This window comes from Rhea americana, unplaced genomic scaffold, assembly GCF_003343005.1.
Source record: "Rhea americana isolate MKP2758 unplaced genomic scaffold, rheAme1 scaffold_70, whole genome shotgun sequence".
NCBI classification, from domain to species: Eukaryota; Metazoa; Chordata; class Aves; order Rheiformes; family Rheidae; genus Rhea; species Rhea americana.
This window is the reverse complement of record NW_028186868.1, coordinates 297,519-318,374: the sequence shown is the minus strand read 5'-3', so window position 1 is coordinate 318,374 and position 20,856 is coordinate 297,519. Positions and strand designations below refer to the sequence as shown.

The 20,856-nt window shown below is 37.9% G+C and overlaps 1 protein-coding gene across 2 annotated transcripts in view; it reads right to left on the bottom strand.

The window, feature by feature from the left end:
• The window catches only part of LARGE1 (LARGE xylosyl- and glucuronyltransferase 1), a 288,083-nt gene that overhangs the window by 44,443 nt on the left and 222,784 nt on the right, over positions 1-20,856 (bottom strand). For both annotated transcript variants that reach the window (XM_085321682.1, XM_085321683.1), the window contains 2 exons: positions 3,267-3,379; positions 1,637-1,762 (listed from right to left, as the gene is read on the bottom strand). In XM_085321682.1, the coding sequence (XP_085177808.1) occupies positions 1,637-1,762; positions 3,267-3,379 (239 nt within the window). The remainder of the gene's footprint in view (positions 1-1,636; positions 1,763-3,266; positions 3,380-20,856) is intronic.

Sequence of the window (20,856 nt, the reverse complement as noted above, 5' to 3'; positions counted from 1 at the left end):
ATGAACCCCACTGTGACTGTCTCAGCTGATTATATAAAATAATGTAAGCTCCTAATTCACTGAAAAACACTGCGATATCTCCCAGGTAAAAGTTGTATTTTTCTAAAATTCATCATTTAGATAACATTTTCGCTGCTACTAAAATCTCCCTTCTTTTGTTTCAGGCCTGGCAATTGCTTTCATAAATGATTCTTAACACGACCACAGAGGAACGAAAATCTCTACCAGCATCTTATTACAGGGCATAACCATGATGTTTTAAACCCCTACATGGATTCTGCTCTACAAATATCTATTTCAAAACGTTCGATATACTTACTTAATTTAAGAAAAAATATCTTCTGTGGATCATGCCTGAACCATTGGTTGCAAATACTTTATGAAATTCAATACTGGCCAGCTTTGACAGGTCAGTTAACCTATGTGGTATATCTTCTGTTGCTTGGAAAGTGAAGCTTTTGGATTGGGTGATTATTTTTCTTTACTTACGATAAATACTTCTTCCATTACTCTACAAGTGTTACAAGGGAAATTTGATTAGATGTAAGAGCGTGGTCAAACACTGGAATAGCAGAAGTTGTATAATCTCAATCTTTGGAGATATTGAAAACTCAATTAGACAAAACCCTAAGCAACCTGATGGTCCTGCTTTGAGTAAGAGTTGGACTAGATGGTCTCCTGAGATCCCTTGTAAGTTCTATCCTATGAATCTGTGATTTTATTAAACTCATTTGCCTGAATACTCTTAAAATATAAATGAAATATATTAATTCTTTTCAAATGATACACCAAAAATGCTGCAATATTTACTGTGTTCTGATGTTGAAAGTCTCTCCTGATGGAAGTCTACTGCTGTTTAGCTGAGCAGTCTTATTCTACACCTGGAAGAAGTTTAAGCAGTTTCCAGTCCTGAACTCCCTGCATGCCACAGTTGAGTCTGGCCTTTCAAAACGACCACAGTGTAATTAATGTTAATGAACCCATATCTGTTCAAATACATTCTATTTAACAATAGTGAAAAGTATGCTATTAAATTGATACCATAGCTTCATTTTATTACATTTTATTAAGTTAATAGGTTTCTATTCAGCCTGTTTTTCCAGTGCAAGTCCTAGTAAAAATAAATGTGGTAGTATTGGTTGGTGAAGTGCATGCAAAGGCTAAGTAAGAAATGTGCAAGGTCTTTAAATTTTGGCTTAATATATTTCTAGCTAGAGTTGGCCCAGGCCTCTTTGTGAAATGCAATCCAATAAACAACGCTGACTAGAGAATTTCAATCATGTCTAGTACAAAAAAAGGGCTTTGTATTCTTTGGTACGAAAGACCTAAGAACTGGGGCAGCAACAGGAAATGTAGCTAAAGAGTAAGGTGCAGTGGCATAGAAGAGATAGGCATGAAACATGAGAAGGTGAAGCACTTGTCTAACACCTTGCCTAACTAAATAGTAGGATTCATCTTTCACTTTTCTGTTTGTCAAAATGGACAAAGTAGTATCTCTGTCCCCTGCATTGGTGTCCTTGCAAACTATATGTGATAGTTTTCTTCTTGTTTAAGGGACTTAATCTTTCTATCCCAGCAGTGTCTTACATTTTCTGTCCCAAAGGATACTACTCATCCAACCTTCTGTAAAACGTACCTTCAGATCAGACACATCTCTGTAGCACTGCTCAGAACGGGTGTGATCAGACAGCTGCACATTCCAGAAACATGGAAGCTGATAGACAAGGAAGGGATTTTGTTTGATAACTGCATTGAAGATATCCTAGTGGACAAAAACAGAGAAATGACTGTGTACATTGGTTTCACAGAAAGGTGATCTCAGACCCTCTGAATTGACTGTCCTTACCCGCTCACAGGGAAAAGAGCAAACTGAACTCTCCAAACCTTGCTTCAAAATCCTTGTTTCCATGAAAGGTGTTACCACTCTAAGGGGTGATGTGTGGATCTGAACTGGAGGAACAGGCTCTCTTGACATACAGAGCTAATGAAATACAGCATAGTTTTCAAAATTTGTGTCTTGTAGTACTGGCAAGAAACATGGCTCCTCTTCTAGCAATCAGGGAGAATAATATGCAGTAGATGACAAAATACTTGCTGTTAGTAAGTACTACATCACTTCTCAGTAAAGGAGATGAAAGCAATCCTAGCAGCTGAACTCCTCAACATAAATTACTGTGTGGGATTTTAGCTAGAATTTTATTGTTGCAACAAATATTCTAAGTATTTCATGGAAAGAACACATAAGACAGATCTGCAGAACAGCTTACACCATAAGGGCCAGAACATGTTCTGCCTTTATGCAGATTTCCAGTTGGGGAAATAAGATACAAGAATGGTTTTGTGGTTAAGGCAGCAGGATGAGACAAGCAACCTTAGTCTAATCTGCAGAACAGATGCCCCCCTCAGGTATCCAGTTGCCCCATGCAGGTATCCAGTCACTAAGGACTGGATATAAAACACACTGAAATTGCCAGAACCCTTTCCATGAACTTAGTAATTTTGGGATCAGACTGTAAGGGTATTGTACACAGATGTGTACAGTAAGCTCCATGCTTGCTTAACAATGGCTGGTCATGAACCTGATGTTAGCTCAGAAGTCATGGAAGTATCTAAACATGATGCTGTWCTTGAGCTAATATACTCAAGCTGCTGTGCAAGACAGTTTGGTTCAGGCCCAGCACTATATTAACAGGGCTTCTAGATTAAAAATAGATAGCTGGTAGGAAGCACAAAGAGCGTAAATATGCATTTCTCTCTATAGATACACTATTTCTTATTTCAGGCTGTTTCCCATTTGTGGCAGGGAGACAGCAACACTTTTTCTTCATAGGGGTATTGTGGTAGGTAGTACAGTAAAGACTAGGTGGACTCATCTGCCAGAGACAGCAAAGAAGTATCTGGAGACTCCTAGAATTGAAATTAGCCCAGACAAAAACAGCAGGAAAGACACAGTGTATTTGGACTTCTAAAGTCTGAAGGGTTTTACATTAAAGAAAGAAGGAATGAAAATTAAAGCTTTAAAACCCCAGTTGTCTACCTTACGTATCATCTACAGTGGAGGTAAAAATGCCCGAACAGTAAAAGAAATCTCATGAGTAAATTTCCATTCCTTTCTTCCACATTTTCCCCGGAATGGTGATGCAACAAACAGTGACTGTAGGTACAATATTTCTTCCCTTCATCCATCTCTCATGCTCTTTCCTTTTCCGATCCTCCAAAGTCCATGGAACAGTGATTATGCCACTACTCCACRATGTCCTACTCACCTGGTCAGCCAGTGAAGTGGATAGCATACTCATTAACTCCCGCTCTGCTGTAAGTCTCCACATCTGCTCCCATTTCATCTTCCGTAACTTATCCAGAAGCAGCAGGATAACCCCTAAAAGAAAACACAGCGCAGAGAACAAGAGAAGCTGTGATGTCATGTGCCAGTCAAGGCCCTTCCCATCTATGCGCTGACTTACACCAGTTAAAAAAGGAGAACTAAGACTGAGCAATGGACACCATCGTTCTTGTTTTACGCTAGTGTAGGAATTTGATTGAAACTACAATAAATATTTCAATGACCCTTCAGTTCACATATACTAATGAGTCCAAATGAATAGCAAGAAGAAAGTTTATATCATGGGAATACAATAAAGAACTGGAGCCTCATTGTGGTAGGGACTGTACAAACATAATCCCCCCAAAACGACAATCTCAACAAATACAAGGTAGAAAGCAGCTCCAGAACATCCTGGAACAAGGAGAGGGATAAAGCTGAGAATAGTCAGAAGAGAAATCTGCATGCAGCACTCAAAAGACCTTGGGTTTCACTATACCACTAAGAAAACATTTTCCTGAATTCTTGCAGCTGCAGGGGAAATGGAGAGTCAGCAGAGAGATAAATGCCAGCTTACATAGACTAATGAGAAGGACAAAGTAGTCAAAGAGCAATAAAACTAGCAAGAAGGGGAATAGAGGAAGAACTAAAAAACAGAGCAAGAGAAAGACACTGTACTTCTATCAGTTTCCTTAACTGATAAAGCTTGATTTCATTAAGACATAACTAGCATRTGGATTAATCCTGACAAAATAAACCAGTACAGGTGATTCACATGATAGAGGTTAACTCCATGCTAGCTTTATTTTTCCAAAGAGAATTAGATGATGTCCTACAAKAAAGAGAGAATGAACCTCCTATCACTCAGAAGTGACCCTTACCACTCCCTGTTCAGAAGTGATAGGCCCTGAGCGTTCTGAGAAGTCACTGTCTACAAGGGAAAGGTAGGGACAATCCTGATTCGTGATGATGGAGTTGCTAGTATGGGCCCATTTCTGCCATCTTCACACTGTCTAGAGGTCTGTTTTTTTTTTGCAAAATGTCACTATTTTAATGAGTTTATATCTAAAGAGCAACTGAGATTATGCTGACATAATGAGAATTTTGCCACTCATGTAAAATACTTTACTCAGTGTAAATGTATGTGGGGTAAAATTTGGCCCTTAATATTTATTATAACTGGATAGGATGAGACTGCAGCCCTTATTCAACCTAATAAGAAGTTAATTATCTAACACGTCTTACTGGAATCCCTGAAAAATTTCTGAATAACCGATCATCATGGTAAACAATGCTGTTTACTGCATTGTTGACAGTGCCTGTCATTATCGCAGCAAATGTTAATAGAGCAAGATCCTCAGAAAGGAAAGTTACATCTGAAAGAGGAAAAAAGACAGCTCAACATACATTTTTATTCTTTGCTTGTTTTGTGTTTGGACAGAATCCCTTGTATGGAGGAAGGGAAAACAGTAGAAGCAATGAAGCTAGATTGAAGTATCAGCAAAACCTTTGCTATAGTGTCTCACAAAATCTTACTTGAAAAATTAATTCTGAAGGACTTATCTAAGAGCACTATCATGGGAAATGCACACTAGCTGAAGGACGATAAATAAAGAGTACTGATAAACAGCAGCATAGCAGGTTGACAGGAGGTACCTAGCAGGATCAATGAGAGGTTCTGTGTCGTTTCACATCTTCATTAGTAGAAGACGGAGTAAACAGAATAGTAATAACATCTGCAAGTGACATTAAACCAGAGGTCTTGTAACAAAAAATTCTGACAGCTATAGAGAAACGTAACAGCTATCAGAGAAATATGAAAAGCCAAATAAAAATCATGACAAGAAGAAAGGAAATGTAGTCTGAATATTTAGGAAAAATGTTCATAAATCCTTTGTGGTGAAATAACATAAGAATGGCAGATAAAATGTCCTATGTCATAAGTCTTTAAAAAATAGAGTACATAAAGATTAGCAAATGTAGATGGACCAATCTAGTATGGGCAGGGATAGAACAAAGGAGGTCCTAAGTCACTTCTACCCTCAGTTTCTATGACTTGGCAAATTCTTTTTAATAAAACCTTAAATAGCCAAGAATAAGAAGAAAACCTCTTCTGGCAGTGAGTTTTTGGCCTATATTAGTTCTGTTTTCTGTTTCAGCCCATCTGGTTCCCAAGGATGCTGGAACCTTTACTGGAAGAATCCCCTTTCATCTTCAGTCAACCTTTCTGCTTCCAGCTGTTGTATTGGAAATGGACATATTGTCACAACATGCTGTAATGTGTTTCCATCAGTACGTCTGTCTTCTCTCCAGCATATGTAAAGCCTAACTTTAGCGGAGTGTGTGGTGTGCTTGCAATAGTTTTTCAGAGCGCCATAGTGCATTGTCTGAAATTCTAGATTAGCGTGAAGCAGATTCCATCCACTGCAGGAATAAATTAGGTGTGATAATCTCTCTGATGGTGGCTTATTTCTAGTTGCAAGAACTGTTAGCTTTATTTCAATAGTATGATATATAAAAAAAATCATTATTAAGAAAAATCAAGAAATATATTCAAGCAATAATTCAGTTAACTCTAGTGTAATAGTTTTTATAATTTATAGACAATAAAATATTTTTCATAACGAATCTTCTTCAAGCCTTCAGTATGAGAAGGAAAAGGGGGAATTGTTTTTATATGTGCAATATTCTCCAGTTTTTTGTCTTCCACTCCTAGCTACATCAGATTATGGCATCACAGTTAAAGACAGTATGATGTCCTGAGGGGCTACCATGGCAGCAACTGAGAGTAAAAAAGATAGAGGAAGTTGAAAACTGCAATATATGCAAGAAAGGATGTATTGAATTATAATAAATAATGGCTACTGAAAATATTTGAAGTTTTAAATGTTCTACTGTCAAGATTAGCTTAGATGTGTTTTTATTTGAATTCACCTAAAGGTTGGGTTTAACACCTTGGTGCAATTTCTGTTCACATTCTCACACTGCAGAATCCTAACTGATTGCTGCTGAAAAAAATATGGATGAATATTTGTAACAAGTTTAAATATTTAGTCACTAGTATTTGTGAGAATAAGAGATCTGTACTAGGAGGAGAATTTAATACTATCACCTAATTAATGTTATTTCATACAAAAGAAAAGCAAAAGCATGTGGGTTGGAAATTTTGAAATTGTTTACTCATAGGAAAAAGTCCTTTTTTCAGAATAGAGAACTTAGTTTTACTTTTATATTGTTCTCTTACCAAAATCAAACATACAAATGCTGCATTTTTCTGCAATCCTGAACTAATTCCAGTCTGCATAATTAATGTGCAGGCAAAGTCCCTGCAATCAGGAAAAGGAAATATTTGCCCCAGGAGCTCCTTCCTCAGAGTCAAATTGATGAAATACCAGACTAAATTCAAGATGACATACAGAAGAACATAAGGAGAAAGGGACCTACTCTCAGCTGCTGTGCTGGGTGAGGAAGAGACTGGAATAAAAAAAAAATCAAAGCAATCTTTTATGAACATCTGGCCCCAGGCAGTGGGACTGCTCATTGTTTGATGAGGGCAGCATTTTCCTTTCCTAACTTAGCTGAGGGAAACAAAAGGGAAAATTTGGCAAGAAATAAACAGAAGAAGAAAACTGGGAACCTCAATATCTCAAGAGTATTAAACAAATTATGATCAGACACAGAAAGCCCTATTTTCTTGCTCTTGAGGAATTTGTTCAGGCATATACAATCATGCAAGTATCTTGAAGGGCTCTTGAAAAAGAACTCTGTCTAGGGAAGATTTTTCTTTATGTGTTTCAGTATCTTCTGCATGTCTCTTCCTTCATGCTCTATTACTAAAGATGTGGATCATGTAGTCTAGTTTTACTTGAGTGTCATTTTATCCCTCCCTTTGATAAGATTTTGCTTGAGCTACCAAAATTTGACAGACTCTGAATTGCAGCAACAAACAAACAAAGAAGGACTGTCTCTAAAAACACAATTTCCAGAGACAAAGAAGAGGGGAATTTATTGAATAGATTAGACAAAACAGGGCCTATATTTTGCATGAAATATTCTTCCTGAAACATTTTGTTTCGGAAATACTGCAATTCTTTGTTTGCACATTTTAAAAACCAACGCAATCTAAAATCGTATTTCTCACTTCAAACATAACATAAATAAAAGCTTTGTTGAAATGGGTTACATGACTAGAAAAGGAAAGTAAATATTTCATTGTAGGCCTAATAACATTTTGGAATCACCTGAATTTTTTTCTCTTCTTTCCATTTTTGATTCAACCAATTTTTTTCACTATTCAATATTTTGATTAAGGAATGGTTTCAATAGATGTTTCAAGGCATCTCAGCAAAACAGTCTGTTTTTTTTTTCTGTTGTTGTTAATTGCTCCAGAACAAAATATTTCAACTGATTTTTCCCAATAGTAAATCGAAAGTTTTCAGCAAAATCAGCAATTTTCTTTGAAATGTTATCAAGTGGCCTCATTTCTCACTTCAGGAGCACAGACTACGGCTTTTACTGAAATTCATAGAGGAATACACAGTGCTGCAGGAAATAATAAGCAGCATTTTTAGAAAGAACAGAATCACTTACAGATATTATAGTGAAACTGGACAAGCTTTCAAACTCAATTAATGTGTTAGAGTGGCAATTTTAAGGTGGTTGAAAAAAATACTTGGCACTGTGGGAGAAACAAGATGTAGCTACTAAGMGAGCATTACCTGTAAGCACTACCCTACTCCTTACTTTCAGGTGGGACAGGATGCTTTGGTGAGCTGCTTAGGCAATGCTGTATTATGCGAGCAGCATCTCAGAGTCAGTCCTTCTTAGGCTGTTATACAATTCTTCTCACAACTGTGCCTAAACAGTGAACTATCTACACAGCAAGGAGATTTCATGACTGTATTTGAGAAAGATAGACAGGATGTGCTTTGGTAATACCTTATAAAGCAACAGCGATTTTTAAAAAATCAGTGGGATTTTTACAATATGTAACAAACATACTAGAGACTATACATGAAAATACTGAATCTTATATGCTGTAAGGAATAATGCTAAAGGGATTGACATTATGAAGAATTAATACAATAAATAACTTTGACCTAGCGATCTAAGGTAGTAAAAAAGAAGAGTAAGCTATGATGCTTTTTGAAACTGATATGGCACCAAAAAGGCTTAGCTCAATTTTAGGAGCTGTAGAAGAGGCTTGTAGTCCTGCTATCCCAGGAGAAGTATCATGATATGGAGTTACTGCCAACTGCATAGTACCCCAGCAAGCACTTCCATATGTTCTTTTAATTCCTACTTACTATACTCAAAATCAGTAGACATGACTACAGTGCATAATGCAGGGAATGTGGCTATGCCTTTGGAGGATCAGAGCCCAGATTACCAGTTTCGCTAAAGATTGAATTTGGAATCCACTAGGCCACACCAGGAACTGTGATCTATGTCCAAAAAAGTATACGATGTAGATATACAACTCACATTTAAGTAGGCTGTTGAGCAGAAAATCATGTGCATTCAAAAAATTCATGTATATACATGCTTATTGTGATTCTTTTCACCGAATGTAGTCTCTGTTCTTCATTTGCCATATCAAGAACAAACGGAAAATCAACAAATATATACCCGTTATGAATATAAAAAATTGGATTAAAGCTGCAATTCTTCAGCAAGCCACACATTTCTGCCCAACGAACCATCACAACTAGCAAATGCCCTATTGTACACATTTTTAAGTCTTCCATTTTAGGTCTTTGTGGGGGTATAAARCATCGAATGACAGTAACTGCTTAAGATAGAAATAATGATTTGTTTTACTTGATTTACAGATCATCTATCTACTGCTGCTCATAATCTGACTAGCTGTAACATTAGTATAATAAAACCATAACTTATGTCTATAGCTTTTAATATGGAATGATCAGAGCATGGTTGTTCTAACATAATTATGTGTTATCCTGATACGTTATTTAACTATGCATCTACATRCACCGGCTTTATTCTCCAAAACAGACTTTCACAATGTAAAATATCAAATGAAAATATGCAGTGATACATATTTTTGTTAACTTAGAATAAACAATGACTCCACACTTGAACTTTTCTCTCAGAAAACAAAATAAGGCAAAGAAACTGTTTTAAAATGGAAAACCTCTGGGTATGGGGACAGAATGCAATAGCACTTGTGTTCTCAGTGTGTGTACTGAAAGTGAACCTGTGATTGCATGCATTTTGAAATTTATTACAGCTACTTTCTTGGGAGCCTAGTTCCTCTTGCAGCTTTATAAACATTTTGTTTACACTTTCTGATGACTGTTCAATGAAATAAAACACTTTCATGTTTTTGTTCTCTTCTTCTAAAGTATGTAGTATCTCCTTATGCAAAGTTAAGATCCAGGGTATGCTACAGCATGATTCTAACTTCTTACACAGCTATTGACTGCAGCTCAGAATTTCCTGAATTCCTATTTTTTTTTTTGACTCTGCTCTTCTTGAATACTTKTAAAAAGATACATATGTCTTTTAAAATTTATCTTCTCTTTAACTATTGTTATATCCAGGGGAATTTCTCCAACTTTCTTAGAGCCCTAAGGCCTGCTGGAGAAAAGGTTCCTCGAGTCAGATATCTGAAATTTCTACGGGGGAAGAGCCATGAGCCAGAATACTTTTAGGAAGTCTATGGATGAAAATCTCTGCTACACAGAAGCTGTTCTGGCAAGTAATGTCCTCTCTTCCTATTCTTCAGAGTCCTGTGAAGAGAGCTTACAATTCTACAGAGCTCTTCTACAGAGCTCTTTTTTTAAAAAAAAAGTTTCATATTTTGAAGTATTTTATAATAATATATGTAAATGATCATCTTTCTAGTCATGTCCATCATGACTCCCAGACATATACAGAGATAGGCATTAATTCTGTTGCATGGCAGTGTTGTGAGACTTTTGCATCTTTGGGACAGCTCTCATATGCTCCATGTAGATTGATCATTGTCCTTGTACTGAAGCATACAGAAACAGACACCTCCCTTCTCTCTCCCTTAGCTTTTCTGAAGCCATAATGTTTTGACTAAAGTTTACAACTTCTGGATTTTCCTGAGCTCAGGAAGTGTGGGTTAGACGAGTGGACAGTGAAGCGGATTGAGAACTGGGTGAAAGGCAGAGCTCAGAGGGTCGTCATCAGTGGTGTGGAGTCTAGCTGGAGGCCTGTGGCTAGTGGCRTCCCCCAGGGCTCAGTACTGGGTCCCATCCTGTTCAACTTCTTCATCAGTGACCTGGATGAGGGGACAGAGTGCCTCCTCAGCAAGTTTGCTGATGCTACCAAGCTGGGAGGAGTGGCTGATACACCTGAGGGCTGTGCAGCCATTCAGAGAGACCTGGACAGGCTGGGGAGTTGGGTAGAGAGGAACCTCATGAAGTTCAACAACGGCAAGTGCAGGGTCCTGCACCTAGGGAAAAATAACCCTAGGCACCAATACAAGCTGGGGGCTGACCTTCTGGAGAGCAGCTCTGCAGAGAAAGACCTGGGAGTGCTGGTGGATCACAGATTGACCACGAGCCAGCAATAGGCCCTTGTGGCCAAGAAGGACAATGGTATCCTGGGCTGCATTGGGAAGAGTGTTGGCAGCAGGTCGAGGGAGGGGATCCTGCCCCTCTACTCAGCCCTGGGGAGGCCTCATCTTGACTACTGTGTCCAGGTCTGGGCTCCCCAGTATAACAGAGACATGCAGCTACTGGAGAGAGTCCAGCATAGGGCTACAAAGATGATCAGAGGGCTGSAGCWCCTGCCCTATGAGGAACGGCTGTGAGAGCTGGGCCTCTTCAGCCTGGGGAAGAGAAGACTGAGGGGGGATCTTATCAATGTGTACAAGTACCTGAAGGGAGGGTGTCAAGGGGACGGGGACAAACTCTTTTCAGTTGCCCTGTGTGACAGGACAAGAGGCAATGGGTAGAAATTGAGGCACAGGAAGTTCTGCCTGAACGTGAGTGGGAATTTCTTCACTGTGAGAGTGACGGAGCACTGGAACAGGTTGCCCAGAGAGGTTGTGGAGTCCCCTTCTCTGGAGATATTCATGGCCTGCCTGGATGCAACCCTGTCTAACATGCTCTAGGTGATCCTGCTGAGCAGGGAGGTTGGACTAGATGATCTCCAGAGGTCCCTTCCATGATTCTATGATTCTATGAAAAGCAGAAAATTTCTAGAAAGTTTTAAAGAACTTTCCTTCTCTCCAATAGTAAAAATGCAGTCAGCTCTGACACTACAGATTACCTGTGATTTGATTCACTTGTTTGTTTAGGTGACTTCAGATGAGAAAAAAAATAAGAGTCTCAGGCTTTTTAAATGATAAATTCTGAAAGGATAATTCTTAGCTTTTGCAAAAGAGGGGTCATAGGATTTCTTAAAACAAATTTGTGCTTGAACTAGAGCATAGCTTCTAGAAAAACATTCAGTCTTGATTTAAAAATTTCCAGTAATGGGTAAAACATCACAAGCTTCGGTAAGTTATTTCAGTGCACAGTTATCTAGATGAAAGATACATCCCTTATTTCTAATTCGAACAAGTCTTTGAACTTGCAGCCATTTGATCTTGTTGAACCTTTGCTAATTTGGCAAGCCCTCTATTAACAAATGTCATCTTCTCATGCAGATACAAATAAGCTATGACCATGCCACCCCTTGACCTTCTCCCACATAAGCTCCTGGAGTCAATTTCCCCAATTGTATGGGAAGTTTTCCAATATTTTCTTTTAATTTTATTAATTTATAGGTACCCTTCTTGACCTATGAAGATTAGACTGAGACAAGTGGCTAAATGTACATTTTTAAAAGTATCACTCCAAGAAGTGATCCCTAGCACCCAGGTTAAGCAGTATGGAGTGGTTGTACACAGACTGTTCAAGGGCCTAGCTCCTTCTTGAGTAAGCTGACCACATCCATGTTAAATAGTACTTGTTTCTGAGGATGTGAATAGTGCTCCTTTGGGTCTTAGACATAAGAAATATTTTATGTTTGCATTTGGCAGTGTCTGACATAATGCGGAGTCTATGTTGCACGACCTGGAAAATGCCTTAAGCGCATGCGGCAGTATTAAAATGTGTGGAGTCTTTTGATGTAGTGTTGAAGGACAAGAAAGAGGAACCAAATACAGTGTAGTCCTATCCATACTACCTTTAAGAAACATTCCTTGGAGCAAACTACCACCAACAAACACCCACATTTTTTTGCAGGGAGCTATGTTGCTCCCTGAGACAGACCTTGTGCCAACTAACTTCTATGCTCTGTAGATGATTAGGGAACCAAGACTAAAGAGAAAACTAGGAGGCTAAGTTATTTGACAGTGTAGACATACCCAGTATGTCAGGAGTTGAAAAAAAAATGTTCAATTAAAAAATAACCCCAACAACTATCTCCTGTATTCAGACTTGAGATGCCCCTGCTTATACATCTGATGATTACRCGAAGTGTTTTGGCTACTGTATTAAACCTGGAGCTTATATTCAAGTGATTATCCATCTTGGATTGACTCTCCTGTCTCTTTTTGTTTCTGAGCATATGATTTTAGATGTCCGTGAATCAAAATACAGAAGTGAGAGTGAGTGTTACAATCCTATATCAAGCCAGAGTAACTGGACTTTGGGCAGCTATCCTGAAGAAGAATCACAGAATAATATAAACTGTACACAATCACTATACAGGAGAGTGAGCCATTGAAGCTATTCTTTCCTATGCAGGTGTATTTAGAAACAGGGATCACAACAGAAAACTTGTTTCCATGGATAAAAAGTGAAGAGGTTTGCTGAAATTCTCTGGACATTTGCCTTAGTGAAAGCAAGCAACCTTCCAAAACTAACTTATATTGCACTCTCTACAAAAAGAATCACTTGCCTTTAAATGAGAAAAAAAAAGTATATTTCTTGATCCTCAGTTGCTGTAAAGTAGCTTAAATCTATCTAAGTCAACAGTCAGGCCTTTATATTAGATCTGAACTTATCCATGATACTGTTTTTTTCTTCCTCAGTGTGCAGTACAAAGTGAAAATTGATGAGGAATAATGCTTTTTTTTTTGTTTGTTTGTTTTTGTTTTGATTCTCTCAGAAACATCATATTTAACAGTGCTTGAAATGTCAACATTTTACAAGGTTTTTATTTTGGACTATGTGAAGAGGAAAAATACACACTGCACAGGTGGTAATTATCTTGGCTGGCTTCTAATGTTAGAAAAGTCATTCTCAATGCTGGTTGTAAAGATGAGCATGAAGAGTAAGAACCAGTCACAGTTTTTCATGGTTAGGTGCTCAGTCAAGGTCCTAGCAGCAGAGGAGGAAATGTGGGTCATGGGTTGAACAGCCTCTCAGGTATTTCTTTACAGTTAGACAACAAAGAGGCTTGGGGTTTTGTGTTCAGAAGCGATCATACAACATTTTTATTTTTTCATGTAACAGGCAGTTTATAGGGTGGATTAGATTCAGGGAATAGAATGCCCTAAGAAATTAATTAGGAGAAGGAAAGCAGCAGCACAGAAGGAATAAGCCTTAAAGATTATCTAGAGCTTTTCTTAAAAAAAAAAAAAAATGATGTAGTTTAAAGAAATGGTTGCACTAAAGCTCAGCTCAATCCTTCCTTCACAACCATTTCTCTTCTAATAACACAACAGAAATATAGGGCTGAGTTTGCATAAGGATAAAATGTATGTGGAGCTGTTTAGCATGCTTATAGCCAACTGATGAGGTATGAGTTGGATAGGTGGGCTATAAGGTGAGTGGAAAATTATCTGGACTGACAAGCTCTAAGGATTAGGATAAGCAATAAAACATTTAGATGGTGGCCAGTTACAAGTGGTGTTCCACAGGAGCTGGTACAAGGGTTAACACTTTTTAACATCTCTGTTAATGACCTGGAGATGAGACATACCCCCTCAGCGACTTCACAGATCATACAAATTTGTAACAGCAGTCAGTACCCTGGAGAGAGTGCTGCTACTCATAGAGACCTTAACAAGCTGGACAAGTGGGTTAACAGAAATCTCTTAAAGTTCAACAAAAGCAAATTTGAAGTTCTGCATGGGCCTRTTCCTACATGGAATAGCCACATGCAACAGGGCTGGCTGGGGTTAACATGGTTTTAAGATGCTTTCCAGGAAAAGAGCTAGGGATTGTGGAGAGATTGTGGAGAGCAGAAAATAGAACATGAACCAGTAGCGTGCCCTTGTGGCAAAGAAGGCCAACCGCATCCTGAGCTGTCTTAGCAAGAATGTAGACAGCAGATCAAGGGAAGTGACTACTCTTGCTATGCAGCACTTGCAAGACCACGTCTACAGTGCTGTTCTGGATTCCTCAGTCAAAGAAAAATATTGACATGTTGGAGTGAATCCAGTAGAGAGCCAACAAAATGGTCAGGGGGCTGAAGCATATGATGTATGAGAAGCTGAGAGAAATGGGTTTGTTTAGTCTGCAAAAAAGAAGGCTGAGGGGAGATCTTACTGCTGTCTACAACTGCTTAATGGCAACTGACACAAGTTGCAGCAAGGAAATTTCTGATTATGTTTTAGGAGAAACTTTTTTGATTGTCAACTTCTCCAACCATGACATTAGTTAAGTACTGGAGCTGCCTGTCTTGAGAGGCTGTGGAATCTGCAACTTTGGATCCCTCATCTGGACAAGGCCCTGAGCAACCTTAGCTGGCTTTCAGTGGAATGAAGACCAGATGACCTCTGATGATTCTTTCTGATCTGAATTGCTCTATGATTCTATGATCCTATTCAGGAAGACTTCTCTTTTTACCACTTCTGCAAAGGACTTGAGAACAAGAGCACAGAAACTATCTATATATCCTATTTCAGTGCTCCTGTCCTCCCCTGAGCTCAGCTCTTTGCAGGCAGGTAGAGGATGGAGCACCTAGGAGCCACAGCAGGAACAATTAGTCAGGAGGCAGCTGAACATAGAGAAAAAGGACAATGGCAGCAGTTTGCTGCTTCTTCTGAGATCTTAGTGGTCACTCAGTTTTGCAGATTCTTCTTTCTCAGAACTTCTCTAACTCATGCAGTAAAAATAAAGTTTCTTGATTTTCCCACATTCTGAAGATTTTTTTTTTAAGGGCAAAGTTCCATCCTGAACCCAGCTTGTCCAGTTTACTACAATGGTAAAAGTACAGTAGTTTCTGTAGCCAATGGCACCTAAGAGACTGATGTGACTACGACTACATCYAATTATTATTTGTGGGCATTCCCTTAGAGGGAACAACTTTGACTCAAGGGTGTAGAGAGACATCTTAGTTACTCTGCTGCTTTCTGTGCCAGGCACCTGGCTATTCCTTAGAGCCCAAAAATGGGGTCCAACTGTGACCCTTCTTTCTTTGCTTTGAGAGTATGGCTAAAACCTTTGTTTCCATATCTACAAAAAGGAACTATATTTACCTAATTGCCTTTACAGAGTGCAGTGAGAAGCTGGAAAGTGAACTTGCACTTCAAAAGAAAAAGTACTAGTTTTAATATTACTATGCATTTGCCYGGGGTTCTCCTGACATGTAATAGAGGTTTTTGTTCTCAGTATAGGCACCTGGATGCCTCTACTAAGCTTTTATGTGCAAATCTTTTGTCTAAATTTAACCTGCTAATGATGGCCCATCTACAAAACCGAGAGGGCATTTCAGAATGCTGGACAACATAATTAATCATCAAGCTATGTATGTTCACATAAAGAACTGTCTCTATCAAGCTAAAATACCACACTTCAGAATAATTCTTTAAATCATTAGACTGGAATAATAAATATATATATATCCTATTTCTGTACATTATAGAAAGATCTACATTTTGAACTCAGGTCAAATCACTAAAAAACCAAATCTTTGACAATTCAGTCAACACCAATGAATTACTTTTTATTTACCTCAGAACAATGGAAACTAGAATCTGGCATGGACTGTCTAAAGGTCATTGACTCCTTATTGCAGGTTTCTTAGGAGATGTAAATAAAATGTAAAGTGTAAATAAAATCAGGTGTTGTTTTTAAAAAATGCACTTATTGCAGAGCCTGATAGATTCAATTGCCAAGGAGCACAGGACTTCTCTTAGAAAATGCAATGAACAGAGAACTAATTCAGTCACAGAAATCCCATTATTATGTGGATAGGCCTCTCAAACTGGAGGCACCATTTTCAAAATCAAATACATATTGACCCGCATTTCAGAAATGCCAAGCATGCTGTAAACAAGTTCTCAGTACATAACATGCTTTAGATAGTGAATGAGAAAGGCTGAAAAGGAAGCTATTCTTGCACATAGACAGCTTTTAGATAAGTTATTTTTTAAGTGCAAGCTAAAGATTACAGTCACAAAAATAGGGAGACAGCCATCAAAAGCAGAAATACCATTTCAGCTTCCAAACATTGACACAGACAGCTTTCTTGTTGAGCCTAAAAACACCAATGTGTGCGCACTTCCTAAGATACTTCCTGTATGAAGTGCATGATACCTGTATTTTGACTGCATTTTTGTGCAGTATAAAGCACATGTGTATAAGTATCACTTTGCACTGATATCGCACAATATTTACTGAGTGAGGTCACAGTCACTTACAGAAATAATCTAATTCAAAAATCTGAACAACTAGTACAATGTGAATCTGAGCAAGTGAGGAGAGTATTACTTTTTGCCTTAATAGGGGTGTTGGATCTCATTTTTCTTCTTGTTTTTTTTCTTTTTGATCATTTAAATGTATTTTTGTCTGTTTTCAAAGGCTCCTGTACATACAACCAAAGAGAAAGATAGGAATTTCTGAATGACTGGTAGCAAAGGTGGACTAATGTTTTATGCAATGGGAGGTAGGAATATTGCAATGGCTTTTAGAGAGGGCATGGCTAAATTGAGTGACATTCTCCTGTGTCAGGGCCTGATGCTGGGTATTTAAGAGTTCAAAAACACATGATTTCTCTGACTTTTTCATTCATTAAGAAAATTCTGAAAAATTGGATCTCTCAAACAACAATATATTACTTTCTCTAGAACATGTAGAAAAGTGCTACTGGCAGTCAGCAGCTATGGAATATAACTTGTAAATTATATACAGATGGTTCTCAGAATTCTGAGGCTTCGAGAGGAAAAAAAGGTATTTTGGTAACAGATCTATACAGAATTAGGCAACAGTATCTATTCAAAGTATTAATTGTGAGACTTGCTGAAAACCAGAAATGTCTACTTAAAAGTGTTCAGCGCTTCTTAACATCAGATCCAGTATCATAGCGTCCAGTTCAGAGAAAACTTATTCTGAAAACACACGTGCCTAGCTGTTCACAGTAATAGTGAACAGAGGTGTAAAGAGCACAGATGAAGGCAGTTACTGCTTTTTTCAATCAGGACCATAGGTAGTTTTCTGGAAAATCCCCATCTATTTTGCCTTTCTTTACTGGTCATCTGCTTTCTGCATTGAAGATGCACAGTATCATCATGAAGAAGCACAAGATGTGATCCCAAATTACAGAGGATAGACGTGGGTTGTTTCAAGACCCATGGGCTCATGTCCCTAGTCAGTCCTTGGCTCAGATCAAGATGGATGTTCTCAGAGTGAAAAAACATACGAAAAAAATTTAGATCTGAAAACAGTACACAGTATATTTAGTATAGCTACACTTCCAGTGATAGCTGAAATACTAACCTATGAAAACAGTTTGAGTCTAATGTTCTTACACTTTTCTAATTAAAAGCAAAACCAAACTTCCTCAGCTTTTTAGGTGCTTGTCTTTTCCTCAGTTTACTATTGCTCTTTTTGTTCTGTTTTGGCATTAATTTTTACAGTCTCTACTCCCGTAAGAATTTTAAAGACCTCATGGAGGAATTGGTCACACTGAAAAATGGCTCCTGTGCTGGTGCTTGATAGAAAATGAATTCTGAGTTGTCTCAGGAATAATGAACACTATTGTCAAGAGACTAAAATCTCTTGGGTCCTGAAACCTCTGCGCTGAATATATTGCCTGGTATAATTTAGACTGACCCATTCTAAAGCTCCATTTGAAAGACTTGGAGTCAGATTCTCAGTTGTTGTAAGTTGGGCCAGTAAAGCCTGAGAAGCCAAGAGAGATTCACATCACCTGAGGAAATGGCCTGAAATCATGACAACAGAGTCCCCAGAAACTGCGTTTTCCATGCTGGAAAGTATAATGCAGACAAATCACTAAAAGGTTTTATGTTTAGATATTTTTTGACAAAATATTTTTCTAAGGATTAAGATGGTCAATACTTCAGAAATGAATATCAAACCATACAGAGCAATTCTGGAGGTGTCAGTTTAACATCTGTAAAGAGAAAAATCATCATGCACCTTAGGCAATACTTTTAAAAGCATAGTTCAGTCAGTAACAAACAGTATAGATTACAGAGAGTGAAGTGTGTGTTTTAACTAACATACTATGGGCCTGTAAGTGTTAATCTCAGCGCAGACAAGCAAAATGGAGTGGGTGTCATATACAAAGCATTTGATAAGGTAGCTTACTGAGTTTTGGCGAAAGAGGTACAGAAGAAACTGGTACCTTCGTTGCATAGAAACAGTGTTGTTTAAAATGCCTTGAGAAAGTGAATGTTCTCTCAAACACTGAGAATAAAGAATGGGTCTAACTAAGAACATTTTACACTGGATGAAATTATCACTGAACTGACTTTGAGTTTGTTTGCTTTTCCTAAGATTGTACTGTCATAGACTGAATTTTGACGTGAATTATCCACCTGCGCAAATGAGCAAGAGGGATAGAAAACAACCAAACAAAAAGCTTTCCCTCAGTATCTGCATCAGCTGCCTGGAGATTTGGTCTGAGCACACAGAAATAGGAGAACTCATATGCTTACTGGATTTAAAGAGTTAATGGAGAAGAAACAAACAGAGCTTTGGCTTTAATATATCTGCCTTCTAGAATCCCCCAAGCTACATGCTGTCCAGCTTGGTTGAGACATAGAAAGGAATAGGTCCGTGAAAAATGATATACTTTAGGAATAGGGAGGAAGCAGTGAAAGGCAATGGAAGAATTTTGACTCAGAGGAGTGCTTCTGCATCAAAGCTTCCATGGCTGGACATGGCTGAAGAGACCCCCATAAAAATCTCTTTTCTTAAGACTACAGCTTAAGACTATAGTAAAACACTCTCTCAAGAGCACAGTCTCTCATGCTTTCCTTCTGATTTGTATTTGTTGACAATTAAAGTTTCAGGGTTTTGAGGGCTCTTTTACTGTTCCTAAATACAACTTTAAATACCCKAAGCTCTGAATTTTTCCCTTCCCAGCCCAACTTTGGTCATGAGTTTTGCACAAATTTTATTCAGACTTATCATCGTTCTTTTGCTCTCTCCTTCAGTTTTCTGAATTCTTCCTGGCCAATGTGGTGTCTTCAGTGTCAATTATTTTGATTTGCTGAACACATCAAACAAACCTCAGTTTCTTTTGTTAATTCTTCTTCCTTTAGAGATTTACATCTCCAATCTCTGCTGCATTATTGAGACAAACAATGAATTTAAACAAAAATATTACAGTAAATTATGCTGATTCTGTCAATCATATATATCATTTGCTATCTCTCAGCACTTTCAGTGTTTTACTCAGTGACCCATTGTTGCATGTATGAAAAAATGTCACTCCACTTATTGCAGTCACCTATGCAATCCTCCATTCATTATCTAGCTTTTGGTTTTCTTTCTATGTCTCTTAAAAAAAAAAGTTTTCATAACTGCATAYGAATTGTCTGAAGAAAGAAACTGTGAACAGACTAAAATCATGGGCAAGATTATTCATGGACAGGTAGCTATGTATTTACACTCATTATGAATTAACATATAGAATAAATGTAAAAGACTATTGATATCYAATTAGTTTTGCTTCCAGTGGAAGAATTTTGTGATACAGTGATATTCGGTACTCTTAAAAAAACCTTGTATCAGTAAGTTATAACAATATAAATTAAAGCTTTACAGCATTATTATTTACATAACTACATTTTAGACACCACACATTTCTGGGTTAATGTTATGTAGTTGTGCCACATTTCTTCCTATCATCATTAAAATGGCAGAAAGGAAAAAGTAAATTTGCAACAGAAAGTAATTATAAAAAGTGGTCACCTTTCGGAAGAACAAAAGGTACTGCTTTGTGCTGTAACACAGCTGTAACACAGAACGTAACCGACATTGACAAGTTTGATTATGTAAAATGTGAGCTTTCAGGTATCGTGGCAAATCCATGAAACTTATCTCTGTCTCATGTATTTGGGGGTGGAGGCAGTTCAAGCCTTAATATAGGTACTTCTACTCTAGTGAGTGAAGAACCAGGAAACAAACCTCTTTTGTTATTATCTTACATCCATATCTTTCTAAGTTCTATTAGGTTATTCTTATGAACATTTCAAGAGAAAAGAAATGTTTTGTAAAGGCTGAAATTCAATTTCAGAAAAACTGGCATGATTCCCACCAGCACACAAAGGAATACAGAAATACAGATGACCCATCTACAACTGTGTGCCATCCTTTTTCTAGTTAGTCTGTTTAATTGAATCCTGTATATTT